The sequence below is a fragment of the Aspergillus neoniger genome (genome assembly GCF_003184625.1).
Source record: "Aspergillus neoniger CBS 115656 unplaced genomic scaffold BO87scaffold_42, whole genome shotgun sequence".
In the NCBI taxonomy this organism is placed as follows: Eukaryota; Fungi; Ascomycota; class Eurotiomycetes; order Eurotiales; family Aspergillaceae; genus Aspergillus; species Aspergillus neoniger.
In genome coordinates this window covers 1-15,815 of record NW_020291170.1, presented here as the reverse complement: position 1 = coordinate 15,815, position 15,815 = coordinate 1, and the positions used below count along the sequence as shown (strand labels likewise).

Sequence of the window (15,815 nt, the reverse complement as noted above, 5' to 3'; positions counted from 1 at the left end):
CAGCGTCCCAGTTTTGATCTCTATGCACTGATCGAGTCGGCTAAGTCCCAAAACCTGAGAATCATTGAATCGACTGGTTTCTGGTCAGAAGGTCATCGAGAAAGGCTTTGCGACCGTGATAAATAGTAGTCAGGCTTTGGATAGGCCTCAGATTCTTAGATTTTTAGGTTCTCGTGGGATTTGGCGGCCTGTTTGTTTGCAGAAGGGAGAAAACAATGTCTACGTAGGATGGAAATAGGTGGAATCTAGGCAGCGGATGATTTCGGATCATCAGTCGAACTTGCACGAGGGCAGTCGACAGAGTTCAGTTTCCTCTTAATTTGAGATGTCAGCAGTAGAAGCATAAAATGTCACACGAGAAACGTACACCCAAAACTCCCGTCAAACCTCAGTGTCCCTAGGTATTCATTCAATCCTATCCATCCCTCGTGCTCACTGTACATCTGTAGGTTTGTTCAACAAGCCATGCCGAAGAAGTATGCCAGGGTCGATCGTAATCCACGAGCTTGAAGTTGAATATTCTGAACAACTGAGGCAAAAGCTTTGACATCTCAAGTTGCGCAAGGCTTTTGCCAAGGCACATGTACGCCCCACAACTGAACTTTAGAATCTGGTTAGTTGTTTTCGGAAGTATTGACAGGTTTGGCCTGATATAAATCGATACCTACAGTCAATAGGTTTTTCTCCATTTGGACTACCGTCTCATGATCTTGCATCCACCTTTCGGGGCGAAATACGGAGGCGTCCGGACCGAAAATCTGCTCATTATAATGTAGGGCCCAAGGATTAACTCCAACCGTTGTCTGGTCCCTGGTGATTAGTTTAGTATTCTCAGATATTACATGATAGTAAAAAGCCACGTTTCTCACCTCTGGGGGGAAGAAGGTCCCATCAATCACAGCTCCCGTTTCGGGTACAATGCGAACAAGAGAATATGATATTGGGGGATGGATCCGGAAGGTTTCTTTAATACATGCCTGGAGATATGGCATGTGACTAGCTTGTTTAAACAAAAATGATGTATTGATCTGCTCATTGACCGCGAAGCCATCAATCTCCTCACGGAGCTTTCGCAATGCCGAGGGATGTTTCAGCAGCATATACATTGCTGTCCCGAGTGAAATAGCAATGGTGTCCATTCCCGCAGCTATATTACTACCCACGGTGTTGAAAATATCTAGCCGGGTGACATTTCGCTTTTTCTCTGCCTGCCATTGTAGCAACTTCGTGAGAATTGTGTCTTTCCCCAGCCGGTCCTCAGTACAATCCATATACCGAAGAATGTGCGCCGTGACAAGGTCAAACGGAATTGGAACTCACAGAACCTGTGCGAAGGTAGCTACATGCCAATGTAGCCAAGAGAAAATCCCCATATGTGCCCCGTAGAGGATTGTGTGCCTGATAGCTTTTAGAATGCCATTGTGGTCCCATCTAGGACATACAGATATCTCTCCAATGACATCAAAGGCAAAAAATTGCATCCAGCACCGCACATCAAATAACTGTCCTGTGGCTGCAAACTCCTTGAAGCGACAGCAGAGGGCTTCTGCCTTACGATCAATGACAGCTTCGAATAATAATATCGCCGTCATCGAATACAGCGAAGCGATTTTCCGGCGTTTAGTGACATGGCGGTCACTGTTGGTCTCTGTGAAAAGATCCACTCGAGAATTGTCAGGGTCACCGAATGCATAATAGAATAAACCCTTTCTATATCAATATCCAGTTCCGTACAGTTCGGCTGCGGCGCCTGGGGTGTTCAAGCTATACCAACCAGGGGCAAGGCGAACAACTGACCCATTTCCTACTGTTAGTCTCCTATGGGTGTTATACTCTGGTGGAATGATGACATACCGTATCTTCGATGAAGCTGAATGTTTTCCAGCTCATAGCGGCCGCGGTATACGCTGGCAAATTCCCGGAGTACCGTAAACCGAGCCAGGAAGAGTCCTAGTAGGTTTGACAGAGGAGCAAAGAACACCTCCCGGCACACCCAGGCAAGCAGCACGAGGCAGCTAGCGAGTACAAGGAACAACATGGCCTTTTTTGTGAACCGAAACAATGAGTGACTCTCTAGTCCGTGGGTGATTGAGCATTAATTTCGCAAGCAAAGAGAGCGATATAAAAAAGCATGGATTTGCCTAGTACCCAAACATTCTCGGAGGCAACTTGCGTCTGGTTGTTAATTGGATGAATAGACCTCCTGAACCCTCTTGTTCGTGTGCCTGTAGAAGGAAGTTCGGCTTGTCAATGGGGCAAACAGAGACTAATATCTAACATACAGGGAAAGCACTTACTAGATGATTTCTAGGGTGCTTCAGTTAGTTAGATGGACTTCCGGTTTTGGGGGCAATCTCATGACATACTGCATGGAAAATGTGAGAAGGCACCTAAGATGGCACAGCTCGGCGTTGTAGGTGCAGATGGGAAAAGGGAATTACGCCCCGGGCACAAAAATAACCACTAATATGAAAGCTGACCCAGCGTTTGGTCATGTAAAGTAAGTAAACCCGTCTCACTGAGTTGCAGAGTTACCTTTAGACGGGGTTTCAGGGTAGGGTGTAAATGGTTAGCCGCATAAAGACCCTCCCGAACTACTGCAGACTACTACTGCATCTTTTCCATCCGTATGTGCTCTAAGTCCCCACTGACCTTTCCAAGCAGCCTTCACCCCGAAGAATTCCGCACATGATGCTTTATTTAACCGAAGTTGAAAGTTGTACGATCACCTCGGACTCACCGACTGGGGATATGCATGTGCCGACAGATGCGTATTGTCAGCACTTGCCACATAATCAGAAACGGTGTCATCCCAACAGGCCCTGTAGTGTTTGATTGCATATTCAAGTGTCAGATGTATGCGGCCAACTATATATAACAGCTACCTGTATCAGCGGAGGCTTCTCTGGATCATAAGGACAAACATTTCTACTTACATCATGTATTGGATGCTTCACGTCTGGGCATTGACAACAGGCCTCGCGGCTGCACTGACACAGTACAACACCAACGGTGGGCTTCTCCCCTTGCAATACGTATTGACTCTTCATTGACTTTGGTGGGCAATATTAAAGGCCGGTCTAAGTGGGGAACCTTGCCATCGCCAACTTTACCAAGGTTTCTCGGGGACACTCATGTAAGATCACATATCGTTGGCTTGTAGCTTGGGATGACTGATTGTTTATTCTTCAAACGCAGGGAGTCAATCCACCCTGGGGAAATACATATCCTGGGGGAAATCCCCCTGATACAGGTGTAACACGACACTACAATTTTACTATCACCCGTGGGTTCAAGGCGCCAGATGGTTACAACAAGAGCGTGATTCTGATCAACAATCAATTCCCAGGTCCTCTAATCGAAGCCAATTGGGGTGACATGATTGAGGTGACTGTTACTAATGATATCAGTACTGTGGAAGAGGGTCTGACACTGCATTGGCATGGACTCTCAATGAAAAAGACACCATGGTACAATGGTGTGCCTGGATATACACAATGTCCTATTGCGCCTGGAAAGACTTTCACCTACATCTTTCAGGCTGATCAATTTGGATCCAGTTGGTATCACTCACATTATAGTGCTCAGTATGATGATGGCCTTTACGGTCCCATGGTTATTTATGGTCCTGTGCAGGCTGAAGTCAACTATGACTATGATCTGGGCCCGATCATGCTTTCTGACTATTACCACGATAACTATTATGACGTTCTCGTGGAGGGTTTCAAGCGACCAACTGTTCTTGTTCCAATGGATAACAATCTCATCAATGGAAAAGGAACTTTTGACTGTGATTCAACGTTGACGAACAAGTGTTTGCCGGGCGCTGGCTTGTCCAAATTCCAAGTTAAATCGGGCAAATCATACCGTTTACGCCTGGTAAATACTGGGGCATTGGCTAGCCAGAAATTCAGCATTGACAATCACAAGTTGACAGTGATTGCGAATGACTTTGTCCCTGTCAAGCCTTACCTAACTGACGTGGTTACGCTTGGCGTAGGCCAACGCACGGATGTGATAGTCGAGGCTACTGGCTCTACAAGCGATTCAGTTTGGATGCAATCAGATATTGATATAATCTGCCTCAATGAGACATTAACAGTTTACAACATCTCTGCAGCAGTATATTATGAGTCTACAAATACCAGCGCTCTTCCAACAACTAGAGGCACGCCATGGAAAAGCAACCACTGCCAGAATGACCCTCTTAAGACTACAGTGCCCTATTATCCATTAGCACCACCATCAAGACCCGAAACGGTTCAGACAGTGAATATCATATTGGGCTATAATGAGACAGTCTTTCTACTCTTTTTCGTTGACGGTTCCTCCTTTCGGTCGAATTACAACGAACCTGTCTTGCTTATGACGCATGAGAATATGTCGCAGGTGTACCCCGCGGAGCACAATATATATAACTTCAGCTCTAATTTGAGTGTAAGGATCATACTGGTTAATACCTTCGCAATGCAGCATCCAATCCACCTACATGGACACAACTTCTGGGTTTTGGCTGAGGGTATGGAAACATGGAATGGGAGTATCACGAATCCTTCCAACCCCCAGCGCCGGGATACACAAATAATTCAAGCCGGAACAGTGGATGACCCGGGCTATCTGGTCTTGGAATGGGAACAGAATAACCCGGGTGTATGGCCCATGCACTGCCATATGTCCAATCACGCCTGTGCCGGTCTCGTGCTCTCTATCCTTGTTAGTCTTGTCCTATCCGGAAATCCCGCCTACTAGGGAGTATTTGAAGCTAAACCATATTCTCCATTCTGTAGGAACGCCTTGATGACATCAGAAAATTGACAATACCTTCAACACTGTCATAAACATGCCGCGACTGGGATCAGTTCAGTGACGCCAATTATGTAGACGAAATAGATTCCGGCATATGACTTTGGGGTTTTTCATCTAAATGGCAAAGAAGTGCGTGGAAAATGCTATGATACTCGACCTCGGCCCTAGCCCAATGTGTTCATCCTCGTACCAAGCTCAATCGTTTTTGACCTCAGCTGCGCCAAATGTGTAATTACGATTCGATCCAGCAAGTTCTATTTTAAGGAAAGTTCCTGATCACATGAAAAGGCGGGAAAGCATATGAGAGTAGTTTGCTGTAATTTTAATGTACAAGGGATCATGCCTAGCCAAGATTATCAGCTGGCTCTGCTCTAGACCATTCGTAATGACAGAGTATGTTTTCCCGTGGACTATTTTAAGACGGGGAAGGCCCCTTGGTCAAGTGTGCTACCCGCATCGATCAGCCCAGGTTGCCTTGGTTCCTCTGATAAAGCCTAGTTACTGTACCATCTCTTTTCTCACTAACGGATTTCGGAACAATGGCGGCGACTGACCCAGAGATACTCCTCGCCAGCCTCGAGGAATTGAAGTGCCAGCTACCCACGGATGAAGAGACTCAGAGCCGACTGTCCCAGGCCCTTCACCATGCACTGATGGCCATAGAGCGCCCCTTGGACACCGTCCGACGCATCTCCTTCGCGGTAGGCCCTTTTCACAACACCACGCTAACTGACTAGCGCAAGATTAACTGACGATGGTGGGATGATAGCCCTTGCAACTCACTATGACCAAGGTTGCCATGGACCTCAATCTGTTTGAGCTACTGGTCTCAGATGGCCGTCCAAAGAGCCTGGGAGAGCTCATGGAGTTGACCGGGGCGCAGAGCCTATTGCTGCGTAAGGATGCCCGCCCCGTTATTTATCGATGACCAATGACACCTAGTTAACCGCCCGGGCTGTCAGGCCGTATCCTCCGGTATTTGTCCGGGTTTGACCTAGTTCATGAACCGAAGGTCGACTGCTTCAAGGCCTCCCCTGCGACTCAGGCCCTCGCCTTGCCTGGTTTCGGGGCAGGGATCAATCACCAGTAATCATGGCAAACTGTGCCCCATCCTAGTAGCCCTCAACTAACACATTGCTAGCTTCGAAATCCAACTCCCCGCCTGGCAGACTCTTCCATCCTTCCTGGCTGCAAATGAATATCGCAGTCCATCCGATTCTAGCCCAACGGCGTTCCAGCAAGCCCACGGCACTGAATTGACAGCTTTCGCCTGGGCCATGGATAAGCCCCATATTTTCAAGGAGTTTAGTCTGTGGATGACCGCCCAGCGCCATGGCCAGCCCACCTGGATGGATGTGTTTCCCTTGGATCAGTTAAAATGCGGTAGGAACAATCACACCAATACGCAGTACCCCGAGGCGGACGTGGATGGCGAGGAGCATGAAGCACCCCTTTTTATTGATATAGGTGGCGGTATGGGTCACCAATGCTTTGCCCTTGTCGATAGACTAGGCCCTGAGCTAGGAACCCGGCGGCGCATTATCTTGAAGAACATCCCGGCGGTCCTCTCACATGCAATTTCGCACCCTCGCATTGACCGCTTGGTCCATGACTTCTGGGACCCGCAACCGATCTGGGGTGCGAGCTTCTACTACATGCGGAATGTGCTGCATGATTACCCGGACGACAAATGTGTGCAACTGCTGAGGCTCCAGAGCAAGGCCATGGCGCCCGACGGATCGTCAAGCCTGCTGATCGACGAGATAGTTTTTCCTGAGACTGGCGCCGGGCCTCGGGAGGTGGAGATGGATCTCGCCATGATGGCGTGCTTGGCGGCCAGGGAGCGAACCAAAGATAAGTGGGACAAACTCTTTCGGGCCGCCAGGCTGAGCTTGTTCGAGGTGTTTACCTACGCGAGTGATTTGAGCCAGAGTATCATGGTGGTCAAACGGCTAAATCCCACCGGATAATAGGAAAAGCGGTACCGATCAGTTAGTTGGTAGGCTGCAACTTGTTAGCTTGCTGCATGCAGTCAATAAATGTCACCTCCGTATGGATGCGATGATACAAGAACACTCGTACTTTGTCGAACAGCGTAGAAGCGAGTCGCGCTAAAATGTCTCGGACCCCTATCCGCTAGTGCGGTCCCCCGCCCGCCCCCTGTTGTGCAAGCAAATTGCGATGCATTAGTGCTGACGAGCGAAACTTGAGATGACCGAAAGGAAGGTACGTAGGAATATCCATGTTCAACTATGTCACCTGTCACATTTCACTCCACGCGATGTTTAGCAGCACGAAGGGATCAAACAAAATGTCGAAGCACTAACCGCTAGACCAAAAACGATATATCGCGTGGTTCTAGCCAGGCGACGGAGAGATATGTGTCCCAACACAAAATACTAAATATAAATGTATTTCCTGCCCCAACACTTACTGCCATCCATTCTCTCCGAACGTACATCCCTTTCCTATCCCAGATCTCCATATCATTTGTCGCAATGGCGGATATCGTAACCACGTTGACCTCGGCCACTAACGCTGCCCTGGCCCAGCTTAACCCCGAGGATGAAATACCGGAGGCAGCTCGGTACCAGCTTCTGGACGCCATTGACAAGCTTCGTGTGGCTGTGGAACCACCCCTCCTCACCATTCGGAATTTCTGCTTTGGGGTGAGTAGCTCACGAACCTTCAAGTGCTTGGGTCCACCTTACCAATTTATTCTCCAACTAATGTTTTTCAACCACTCTGCAGCACCATGGCCTAGTTGCCATTCGAGTCGCCATGGGCATGGGTATATTTGACGCCTTTGCCTCCGCGAAGGACGGTGAAATGACCGCTGATGCGCTGGACGAGAAGACAAAGGGGGACAAGAGCCTCTTGGGTAAGTCCTTGCTTTGGCTGTTCTTAATCTATCTGCTACTTTCTCACAAAATCTTGACTTCTTTCTTCCTCCTATCTGTTTAATTTTCAATGCTTGGTTTCTGCAGGCATCTATACACATTTCTGCTTTTATCTTATTGATATTTGATTCATGTGCGTCTTAATTTATTCGCGTTGGAGTTTCATATACACCACTGATGACTACAATGTGGATACTGATGAGTATGTGATCCTGCAGTGCGCATCATGCGAGTACTGTGTGCGAACCATGTCTTTAAAGAGACGGGGGTGCAGAAATACCAACCCCTACCGCTTGCGATGATATTTTCATCTAATAGTCCACCCAGTGAGGTGATAAAGCATTTGTGAGTTTGTTCTTGCCGAAAATGGATCGTATATTCGGCTAATATTGAAATACTCTAAGCCACTCGGACATGAAGGCGTCAGTCCATTCCCTTGACTACTTCGAAGCAAGGGGATACCAGAACCCTGAAGATGCCTACGACACGACCTTCCAGCTGGCCTTTGGGACTAAAGAACATTACTTCGAGTGGTTACAGCACAATCCAGAGGAGCTACATGCCTTTAATACGGTGATGGAAATCGGCAATCGCTCTCTGGAGGGTGTGCAATGGTATGACTACTATCCATGGCAGGAGAGGCTGGCTACTACCGGTGGTACAGACCGTGTGCTCCTGGTGGACATCGGTGGTGGCAAGGGCCATGACATTTCAGGCTTCAAGCGCAAATTCCCCGACATAAAGAACCAGCTCATCGTGCAGGATCTCCCTGGGGTTATTGGGGACATTGACGAGCCGCTCATTGAAGGTGTAACAGCTGTCGGCTATGATATGTTCCACTCACAGCCCATAAAAGGGGCCAAGGCATACTACATGCGTACTGTTCTACACGACTGGCCTGATAAACAGGCACTGCAGGCTCTTAGCCGTGTTCATGACGCCATGGCTGCTGACTCAGTGCTACTGATCAATGAAAATGTCTTGCCCGAAATGAACGCACCGGGATTCTCAGCTTCGATGGATATCATCATGATGGAGCTATATGGATCAATGGAACGGACGGAGAAGCAGTGGCTTGGATTGTTGGACAAGGCTCAGTTTAAAGTGCTTAAAGTATGGCGGTCGGGCTTCCAGGGAACTGGATCCAATGCCTTGTTCGAGGCGGTGCCTGTTTGACTGGGCGAGGAATCTTGTGCCTGGATAGTATGGCCAAGGGGCTGGGTTACCGGTCTTATGGACGTCTTGATAGTCTCAATATTCGAAGACACCTGACCATATAATTTGTTTGAATTAATTCGTTACTTGGATGCTCTATGGCCTTAGAAAAGACTAGCAATTCAATAAACACACAATCCCGTCAACGCTGCCGGTGCTTCATCCAGACACAGCAGGGCTCTGGCCTCTCTAGGCCGGTCTCTCCACCAGTAACAGATCACTGCCCTGATACTAGAGCTAAAGCTGGATAGAAAATGACATAACACACCTCAATACTACCGGCTTGGGATGCCTTCCCCACATACACATTCCAGAGGGCAGAAACAAAATATTCACGGAAATTGTGGTAAGTACAGGATTATCCATAGTCGAAAAGTAAGTGACCACAGCCGTGCAACTATCGCGACACACACAAAAAAAAAAGAGTTGAACTCCAGCAAAACACATTCATACAACGACTATCTCGCCCTTCAACTTCCCGGGTGGTGTCATTGAGTGGTTCCCCTGTCAACTATCTCTCGAGTCTTCTTTAAATGCTCACCTGCCGGTATCACCTGGCTAGTCTGCATAATCTGGACTGTTCGCCAAACTTGATCTGGTGATTCATCCATAGGTACCGGATCCTCTCTATTACAAGCGACATGCTTGAAGCTTTTATTTGGCCCCATGGACTCCACGTAGGCTGATACCTTCACTGGAATTAGCCTGTACGATGAATTGGACCCCGGATCGTAGTTCGAGCCGCTGTTCGACACACTGATTGGCTTCCTTTTCATGACAAAATCCCACACTGGTTTTGATGGCGGAATGCACGCGGCAATTATCACAAACGGTAGCTCCAGCGACGCCCACATATATAGTGAGTAACTCCCCCATGTGGGGTCACTCAGGCTGGCCGCAGCCGAAAACTTGGATGTTTTAACACAGGCGCAGACACCAGCGCTTTGTATTGACATGGATTAAGTTAGTAATGATGGACCTTAACGGAGGGGCGCCGGCAGTAGTTATGTGATCGAGGAATGCTGGGAATACTTACATGATCCCGAGACCAAGAATTAGACAAAGGGCCATGCGTTTTCGCATATCAACTCGAAGCTCGATAAGGAACGTCAAGGGCAGGAGGGCTAGAGCAAAATCCAAGTATGCGCCGAATGCTGGGATAAGACGGTGGTCAGTTTTGTGTACCAGAAAGTAGCCCGAGGTAAAAAAGAAAAAAGCAAAAGCAAAAGCAAATAAACAAGTCTCGTGCTAGCTTACCAGCCTGCAACATGGATATATCAGTATTAATCATCGGCTCGATACAGGTCGCATGCCCTGATCTGAGTAGACTTTGATCCCAAAGGGCGCTGATCGGCCTACATTGCCCAAAAAAGACTGCGACATTGACTACACTGATGACGGCGTACAAGACAACATTTATAATCAGGAACAAACGGCGCCATCTAGAGGTGTGCCCTGAGATACGTGAAATGAATAGAGCCACGCTGCTTTTGCCAAAAAGTGCACCAAAGACACCAAAAGGCTGGTTTATGATTTCCAGCTTAAGGACGAACAGCAGATCACTGGTGGCTACATACTCAATGTGCCGCACACCTCCGTGTTGCACCATCAACGTACTCAACACCAGACCGATGACATATAAGACCTATTTGGAGAAGTTTGTCAGCTGCGTTGCACCCAGCACTTTGGTCTATATACGACACTTTACCCATGAAGGAAGAATTGCCCAATCATCCAAACCCAATTCATGCCGCGCAATGCGACTGTAGAAGCGTGTACATACTAGTAGAGACGCGCATGGGAAGGGTATCCAGAAACATGCCAGCAGGTGGGCGCCTCGATCAATGTTTGGGAGGGCGGATTCTGACATGGCAGCCTAGCTTGACACACGTATAGGCGAAGGAAATTGCATGTATGGGACATGACAGGACCGGTACTTTGGGGACCGAAGAGCGCGGCGCTACTTAAGAGACTGATGGAAACGAAAGCAACAGCTAATGCATTCATATCACACGAAGTCCACTAGACCAAAATCCGCATTGCGATGATTACTGTATTCACAGTCTACATGTGGTTCAAGACGGACATATCCAACCAGAGATTGGAAGTACCGCCAGTGGCAGGAGCAAGAGGCCTGGTGAGGGTCAAGCCCAGTGGGGGCGGGGGGCAAGGCGTTCGACTCGCTTAGATATGGACTTACATGTTGTTAGCAATTGAAGTAAAATGACTGGCTAGCCTTGTCGAGTAACATATCATGTGTTACGGGGTATATGAAGGAGCGCAGCCTTTCAGCCAGGGCCTTCGCGCTAGGGAGTGTGGCGCACAGACCTCGGGCTTGTCCGGCGGAGACCGGGCTGTAATTACAAGTCAGAAAAATTACGCGAAGGACCCCACTGTGAACGGAGGTTACCGGCAAATCCGGGCAAGATCAACTTGTGCTCAGGAGAGATGTGTCAAACCTTAGGATCGCTTCGCTGTCCTGGTTAGCTTAGCTTTACTGATATATATACTGTCAAACTGGGTCGAGGAGGTATCAGGCTAATAATTATCTAAGAATAAGTAGTCTTAGATAAGAGAGGAGAAATAAGATTAAATAATACTATACAACTATTTATAAGCAAGTACAAATAAGTGTGTATTGTTACTAAGCTCTAAATATATAGTTATTCAAAAAACAATAGTATTAAGCACGAAGAACAGAACTATTTAAGTCGAAGGCGATGTATGAGCGTAATGTATCCATAGCTCGAGCTATGTTCTGAAGACGGTCTCAAGTTTTCAATTGGTTTCCTGTTTTCTTCCGCAAGATATTGCCGAGGCTAATTTCAATGGTATTGCGTTTGCGCTCATAATAGAAGGTCTGGATTCTGCGGCTTACAACAACGCGCGTTAGGACCTCCCCAGATAACTTGCCCCACAAACGACATTTTTGACCGTTCAATAACAAGAGGGGTTAGGAAAACGCCCATTTAAGTAAAATAAAAGCAGCCTTATGCAGAATTTACGGAGCCGCCATGATGAAAATCTGAGGACGACTCTTGACCAACAATCACCCAAGCCTCAACCCACACGACCGGACAATTCTCACCGTTTGGCATCTTTTACATGTACCGGAAGTGTCCAGATGACGTATAGATGTTTCCATGACTTACGTGATGGAACGATATATTACATCTGCTACCTGGCTAGATAGGGGTTGACGGACAGACCTGCGTTCACAATTTTCAGATCACGTTTCATTCTTTTTCAATTTCTTCTTCAAAAAGCAGGATGTATGGAAAGCTGCCTCTCTTCTCCGATAGTATACCATATTATCGTGTTCTGTTTGGACATTTGAAAGGAAGTTGAATCAATCAGACCAAGGATCCCACCCGTCTGGCCAGCCAGCATTCCTAGCATACTCGGACAAGCAAAATTCGTCATCGTCACCAATATCGTATTCGAACTCATTCCTTAACACCCGAGTTTTATGCTGGATATCTTGAGTAGACGACGTGGTCAGATTTCGTTTGGCCTTGCTCTTGTGCCGGCTTTTTTTGCCCTTTTGTCTCTCTTCTTTCCGTCGAAGCTCTGCCCATGACTTTAACTGTTCCGGGTTTCTGATGCAGAATATGATCACGTCGCGTACCGCATATGCGTCTTCCAAAGCACTGTGCGCACGATCTCCGCTCTGAATCTCCAAATCCAAAAGAGTTTTGGCCACGGCCTTCAAGCTCCAAGCGCGAGGTAAACTCTCCGTGGGGCTAGTAGCTGGAAATACAGCCTCCGCAGTCAAAATGGCGGAGTCAACAATTTTGTTGTGACAGATTCCCAGAACCTCAAGGTCATAATTAAGGGATTGGCCAACGAAAACGGTGGATGTATCGGCAAATTGCCATAAATTCTCGCGCGCTTCTCGCCAATCTCTGAATGCAGCGCCAGATATCGTGGCGCTTGTCATAACATCTTGGGTTATTCCGGTAATTTTTGATCTCCAGTCAATGACCTCCTCGGATGGTGCTACGTAGCGGCTAATGAGAACATCGCCTGTCAAAAAGTCAATGGCACTCATGAACGCGAGAGTTTGCCGATTGTCTTTGACACCGATCATCTCACAATCGAGTGCGATGGCATGTCTCTTGAGTCCAGGCTGTTCCGCAGACGGCGTTTCGCGAAATTGATAAGTGGGAATGGACCCCTTTCGTGGAAAGTCTTTATTCCTTACTGTGACTGGCCCTAGGATGTATCCTTCTCTCCGAAGGCGGCTCTCTGAATGGCAATTCGAACGCAGATACCTCAGGATTAGACACTGTTCAAGAGGATGCAGAATGACGTTGGTGTTTGTGTTGAAATCGAGTCCTAGCCAAGAGTTTCCCGGATACCAAGTAAGTCTTTATGTAGATCACTTAGTCGCATGGGCGACTGCAAAAGGGAGCAAAGATTGAGAGGGTTGTTACCATTAGCATCAGTTACACCCGATGCGATCAAAGGCAATTGAAAGGGCAAGTTGATCGGATCACGCTCCTCTCCGAAATGCATTATATTTCCGACAGCTGTCAGTGGAGTTTCTTGAAAGTACATTTGGCCATTTCCGAGGGGTGCTGGCGACGTTATTGTCGGACCTGCTGAATGCTGGTTAAAAGCCTTTCTCTCCTGAATGGGCTTTTTCGTATTGATTGGAGCTTCCCGAGCTTTGACGTGCTTTTGATAATGCTGTATGACTGCCATGCCGCTGCCGAATGCCTTTTGGCAGACCGTACAACGCACAGAGTGAGATTGCTTCTCAAAGTGCTTCTGAGCCTCCACCAAGCTGCGGAACCCTCCTCTCTCGCATCCTGGACAGGAAAAAGATAATTTCTGCATTCCGAAGTCAAAATTGCAGTCAGCGCGTGTGCTTGACTTGCTGTTTTTCGAAAGGTCACCCCGAAGATTAGTAGGGGGTCTCGCGCTTTTTAAGTTTCTGCCCAACCGTCACCCAATTCTCATGGCACCCATGCATAGTATCAGCGAAATCCATTGGTAGCTGCATGCAGGGATCTGTGACCTGACGGCGCACGGCACTTACGATCCCGACCGTGAGAAGCCAGCGCACTAGAACACAACTTCGAATACCATCAGAGAATCGAACTGGTCCCTGTGACATTCTCTCGGCTCGAACTTGGTATGAAATATCAAGTATGGAAGTAAGGAGAATATCCAACACTTACACCCAATAGACCTCGGAGGAAATGGAGTTCGTTTGTCGCTACTCAAAGCACTATGGACATAGTACTCAACATCGCGCTCTTAGTTCCTTCCACAAATGCAAATGGAGCATCATGCACCAGAAAAGAAGGTATGCGGCCCTTACAGATATGGCATGTATCTCGGACAGGGGAATGTTACTCTGAAATTTAGAATTGACAGCATCGACAATGACAGTCGAGTTCAGGTTCTAGGGATTCTAGTAGAGAAATCTTCACAACGGGACAACAGTCAAATGATATCAGATAAGTTCAAAACTATTATTATTCAAAAGTGCTTTACACACAGAATATAATAATATAATTTGTATTTTTGTGATGGCAAGTGACGTGACTGAAACATATGATATAGTTTTACTTAGTTTATTTATTATATATATCTTATTTTATATATTTTATTTACTTTGTTTTACTTTACTTACTTTGATTATTTATATAATGTTAGGGGTCGCCCCTTGGTCCCAAGGGTATATTGCCTGTTGGTACAGGAAGGAATGGCTGGTGTTTAAATAAGAGTCTTAGGTAGAGTGGCTATACCTGACCGTTATACCTTAACCGTAACCTGACCGTTAACTGGCGGTCAGGTTAAGGTATAAAGTTCCCCTTAACTGTATAGTTAAGGTCAGGTTAAGGTTAAGAGATTACTCCAGCAGTTATTAACTGTCCTTAACTTCAGGTTAGAAAGATCAGGTATAGCAGGTAGGTTAACAACTACAGGTTAATTAGTAATTTTTACAGACCTTTTATAATAGTATTTTACTAATAGTAATATATTTTAAAATACAGTATTATAAATAATCTATATTATCTACTAATATAAAGTTTCAGTTTATATTATTGGTTAGTAAATATTAATATAGATAATTAAAAAGATTCTGTATTAGATTTTTATAGAAGACCCCAGATAATAAGTAGTAGTTATATTCTTAGACTGGAATACTAGTAATAATAATAAGATTATTATCTATTTTATTCTTTATATTATCCAGGTCAGTGGTCATAATAGCAGAGAAATTATATAATTAAAATATTTATCTATACCTAGATATATATAATATTAGTAGACTAAGATAAAGATAGATTTTCTAATATTTTATTCTTTAGATTATTATCAAGATTATCTATATCTTCTTAATTAATAATATATAATATTATTATTGGCTCATCATCCTCTTCATTATTAATTATAAATATAATATTAAAAGTAAAATCATTAAGAATATCCTGATATTTCTTATTTATAATAAAATAATTAATACATATCTGGAGTATAAGTATCTTAATAATATCTAGAAATAAACAGCTCCGGCGGTAGTAATAAATATCCTGAGAATTATTAAATAAGTATTTAATACTAATACTATTTATTATAACTATTAGAAAGTCTCTGGCCATGTAGTAGAGAATAGAGTGGTTATACCTGACCATTATACCTTAACCTAACCTTAACCGTAACCTGACGGTTAGGTTAAGGTATAAGAATTCTTTTAACCATACAGTTAAGGATAGGTTACAGTTAAGAGATTACTTTAATTAATCTTAACCACCGGTTAGAAAGATCAGATATATTCAGAAGATTAATAACTGTAGATTAATTAGTAATTTATACAGAGTCTTTACAAGAATAATATACCAGTGGTAATATATTTTTAATTACTGTATTATTAGAACA

General features: G+C 45.7%; 7 protein-coding genes across 7 annotated transcripts; 3 read left to right on the top strand and 4 right to left on the bottom strand.

Moving 5' to 3' along the window:
• Positions 1-415: 415 nt before the first annotated feature.
• BO87DRAFT_446775 (cytochrome P450) lies at positions 416-2,038 on the bottom strand (the record flags this gene model as incomplete). Its single annotated transcript, XM_025628245.1, has 6 exons — positions 416-610; positions 699-803; positions 870-1,256; positions 1,326-1,638; positions 1,735-1,804; positions 1,855-2,038. The coding sequence occupies 6 exons, from the start codon at positions 2,036-2,038 to the stop codon at positions 416-418; spliced, it is 1,254 nt and encodes a 417-aa protein (XP_025475340.1).
• An 886-nt stretch (positions 2,039-2,924) lies between these two features.
• Positions 2,925-4,904, top strand: BO87DRAFT_446768 (laccase precursor; the record flags this gene model as incomplete). Its single annotated transcript, XM_025628244.1, has 4 exons — positions 2,925-3,012; positions 3,075-3,136; positions 3,199-4,713; positions 4,860-4,904. The coding sequence occupies exons 1-4, from the start codon at positions 2,940-2,942 to the stop codon at positions 4,902-4,904; spliced, it is 1,695 nt and encodes a 564-aa protein (XP_025475339.1). The 5' UTR covers positions 2,925-2,939.
• A 441-nt stretch (positions 4,905-5,345) lies between these two features.
• BO87DRAFT_462645 (S-adenosyl-L-methionine-dependent methyltransferase) lies at positions 5,346-6,776 on the top strand (the record flags this gene model as incomplete). Its single annotated transcript, XM_025629184.1, has 4 exons — positions 5,346-5,507; positions 5,576-5,702; positions 5,769-5,892; positions 5,948-6,776. The coding sequence occupies 4 exons, from the start codon at positions 5,346-5,348 to the stop codon at positions 6,774-6,776; spliced, it is 1,242 nt and encodes a 413-aa protein (XP_025475338.1).
• A 488-nt stretch (positions 6,777-7,264) lies between these two features.
• On the top strand, positions 7,265-9,004 carry BO87DRAFT_343657 (O-methyltransferase). The gene is made up of 4 exons (XM_025620791.1): positions 7,265-7,475; positions 7,558-7,687; positions 7,925-8,051; positions 8,111-9,004. The coding sequence occupies exons 1-4, from the start codon at positions 7,305-7,307 to the stop codon at positions 8,880-8,882; spliced, it is 1,200 nt and encodes a 399-aa protein (XP_025475337.1). The 5' UTR covers positions 7,265-7,304; the 3' UTR covers positions 8,883-9,004.
• Positions 9,005-9,132: 128 nt separating this feature from the next.
• BO87DRAFT_170715 (uncharacterized protein) lies at positions 9,133-11,228 on the bottom strand. Its single transcript, XM_025618341.1, has 4 exons — positions 10,630-11,228; positions 10,179-10,566; positions 9,958-10,075; positions 9,133-9,863 (listed from the first exon to the last, which is right to left on the bottom strand). The coding sequence occupies exons 1-4, from the start codon at positions 10,789-10,791 to the stop codon at positions 9,410-9,412; spliced, it is 1,122 nt and encodes a 373-aa protein (XP_025475336.1). The 5' UTR covers positions 10,792-11,228; the 3' UTR covers positions 9,133-9,409.
• A 1,042-nt stretch (positions 11,229-12,270) lies between these two features.
• Positions 12,271-13,257, bottom strand: BO87DRAFT_318690 (ribonuclease H-like protein; the record flags this gene model as incomplete). Its single annotated transcript, XM_025619812.1, has 1 exon — positions 12,271-13,257. A coding segment is annotated over one exon (987 nt), but the record flags the coding sequence as incomplete, so codon positions are not given.
• A 2-nt stretch (positions 13,258-13,259) lies between these two features.
• BO87DRAFT_318724 (uncharacterized protein) lies at positions 13,260-13,917 on the bottom strand (the record flags this gene model as incomplete). The annotated part of the gene is made up of 2 exons (XM_025619814.1): positions 13,260-13,700; positions 13,876-13,917. 2 exons carry the CDS (start codon positions 13,915-13,917, stop codon positions 13,260-13,262), a joined length of 483 nt encoding a protein of 160 aa, XP_025475334.1.
• Positions 13,918-15,815: the final 1,898 nt, after the last annotated feature.

Excerpts from the sequence above, each read along its gene's own strand:
- BO87DRAFT_170715 (XM_025618341.1), bottom strand. The coding sequence starts at position 10,791 with ATGTCAGAATCCGCCCTCCCAAACATTGATCGAGGCGCCCACCTGCTG. Across the intron at positions 10,567-10,629 it reads GGGCAATTCTTCCTTCATGG|GTCTTATATGTCATCGGTCT; the intron begins GTAAAGTGTCGT and ends TTCTCCAAATAG. Across the intron at positions 10,076-10,178 it reads TATATCCATGTTGCAGGCTG|CATTCGGCGCATACTTGGAT; the intron begins GTAAGCTAGCAC and ends GTCTTATCCCAG.
- BO87DRAFT_343657 (XM_025620791.1), top strand. The coding sequence starts at position 7,305 with ATGGCGGATATCGTAACCACGTTGACCTCGGCCACTAACGCTGCCCTG. Across the intron at positions 7,476-7,557 it reads TTCGGAATTTCTGCTTTGGG|CACCATGGCCTAGTTGCCAT; the intron begins GTGAGTAGCTCA and ends ACCACTCTGCAG. Across the intron at positions 7,688-7,924 it reads GGGGGACAAGAGCCTCTTGG|TGCGCATCATGCGAGTACTG; the intron begins GTAAGTCCTTGC and ends GTGATCCTGCAG.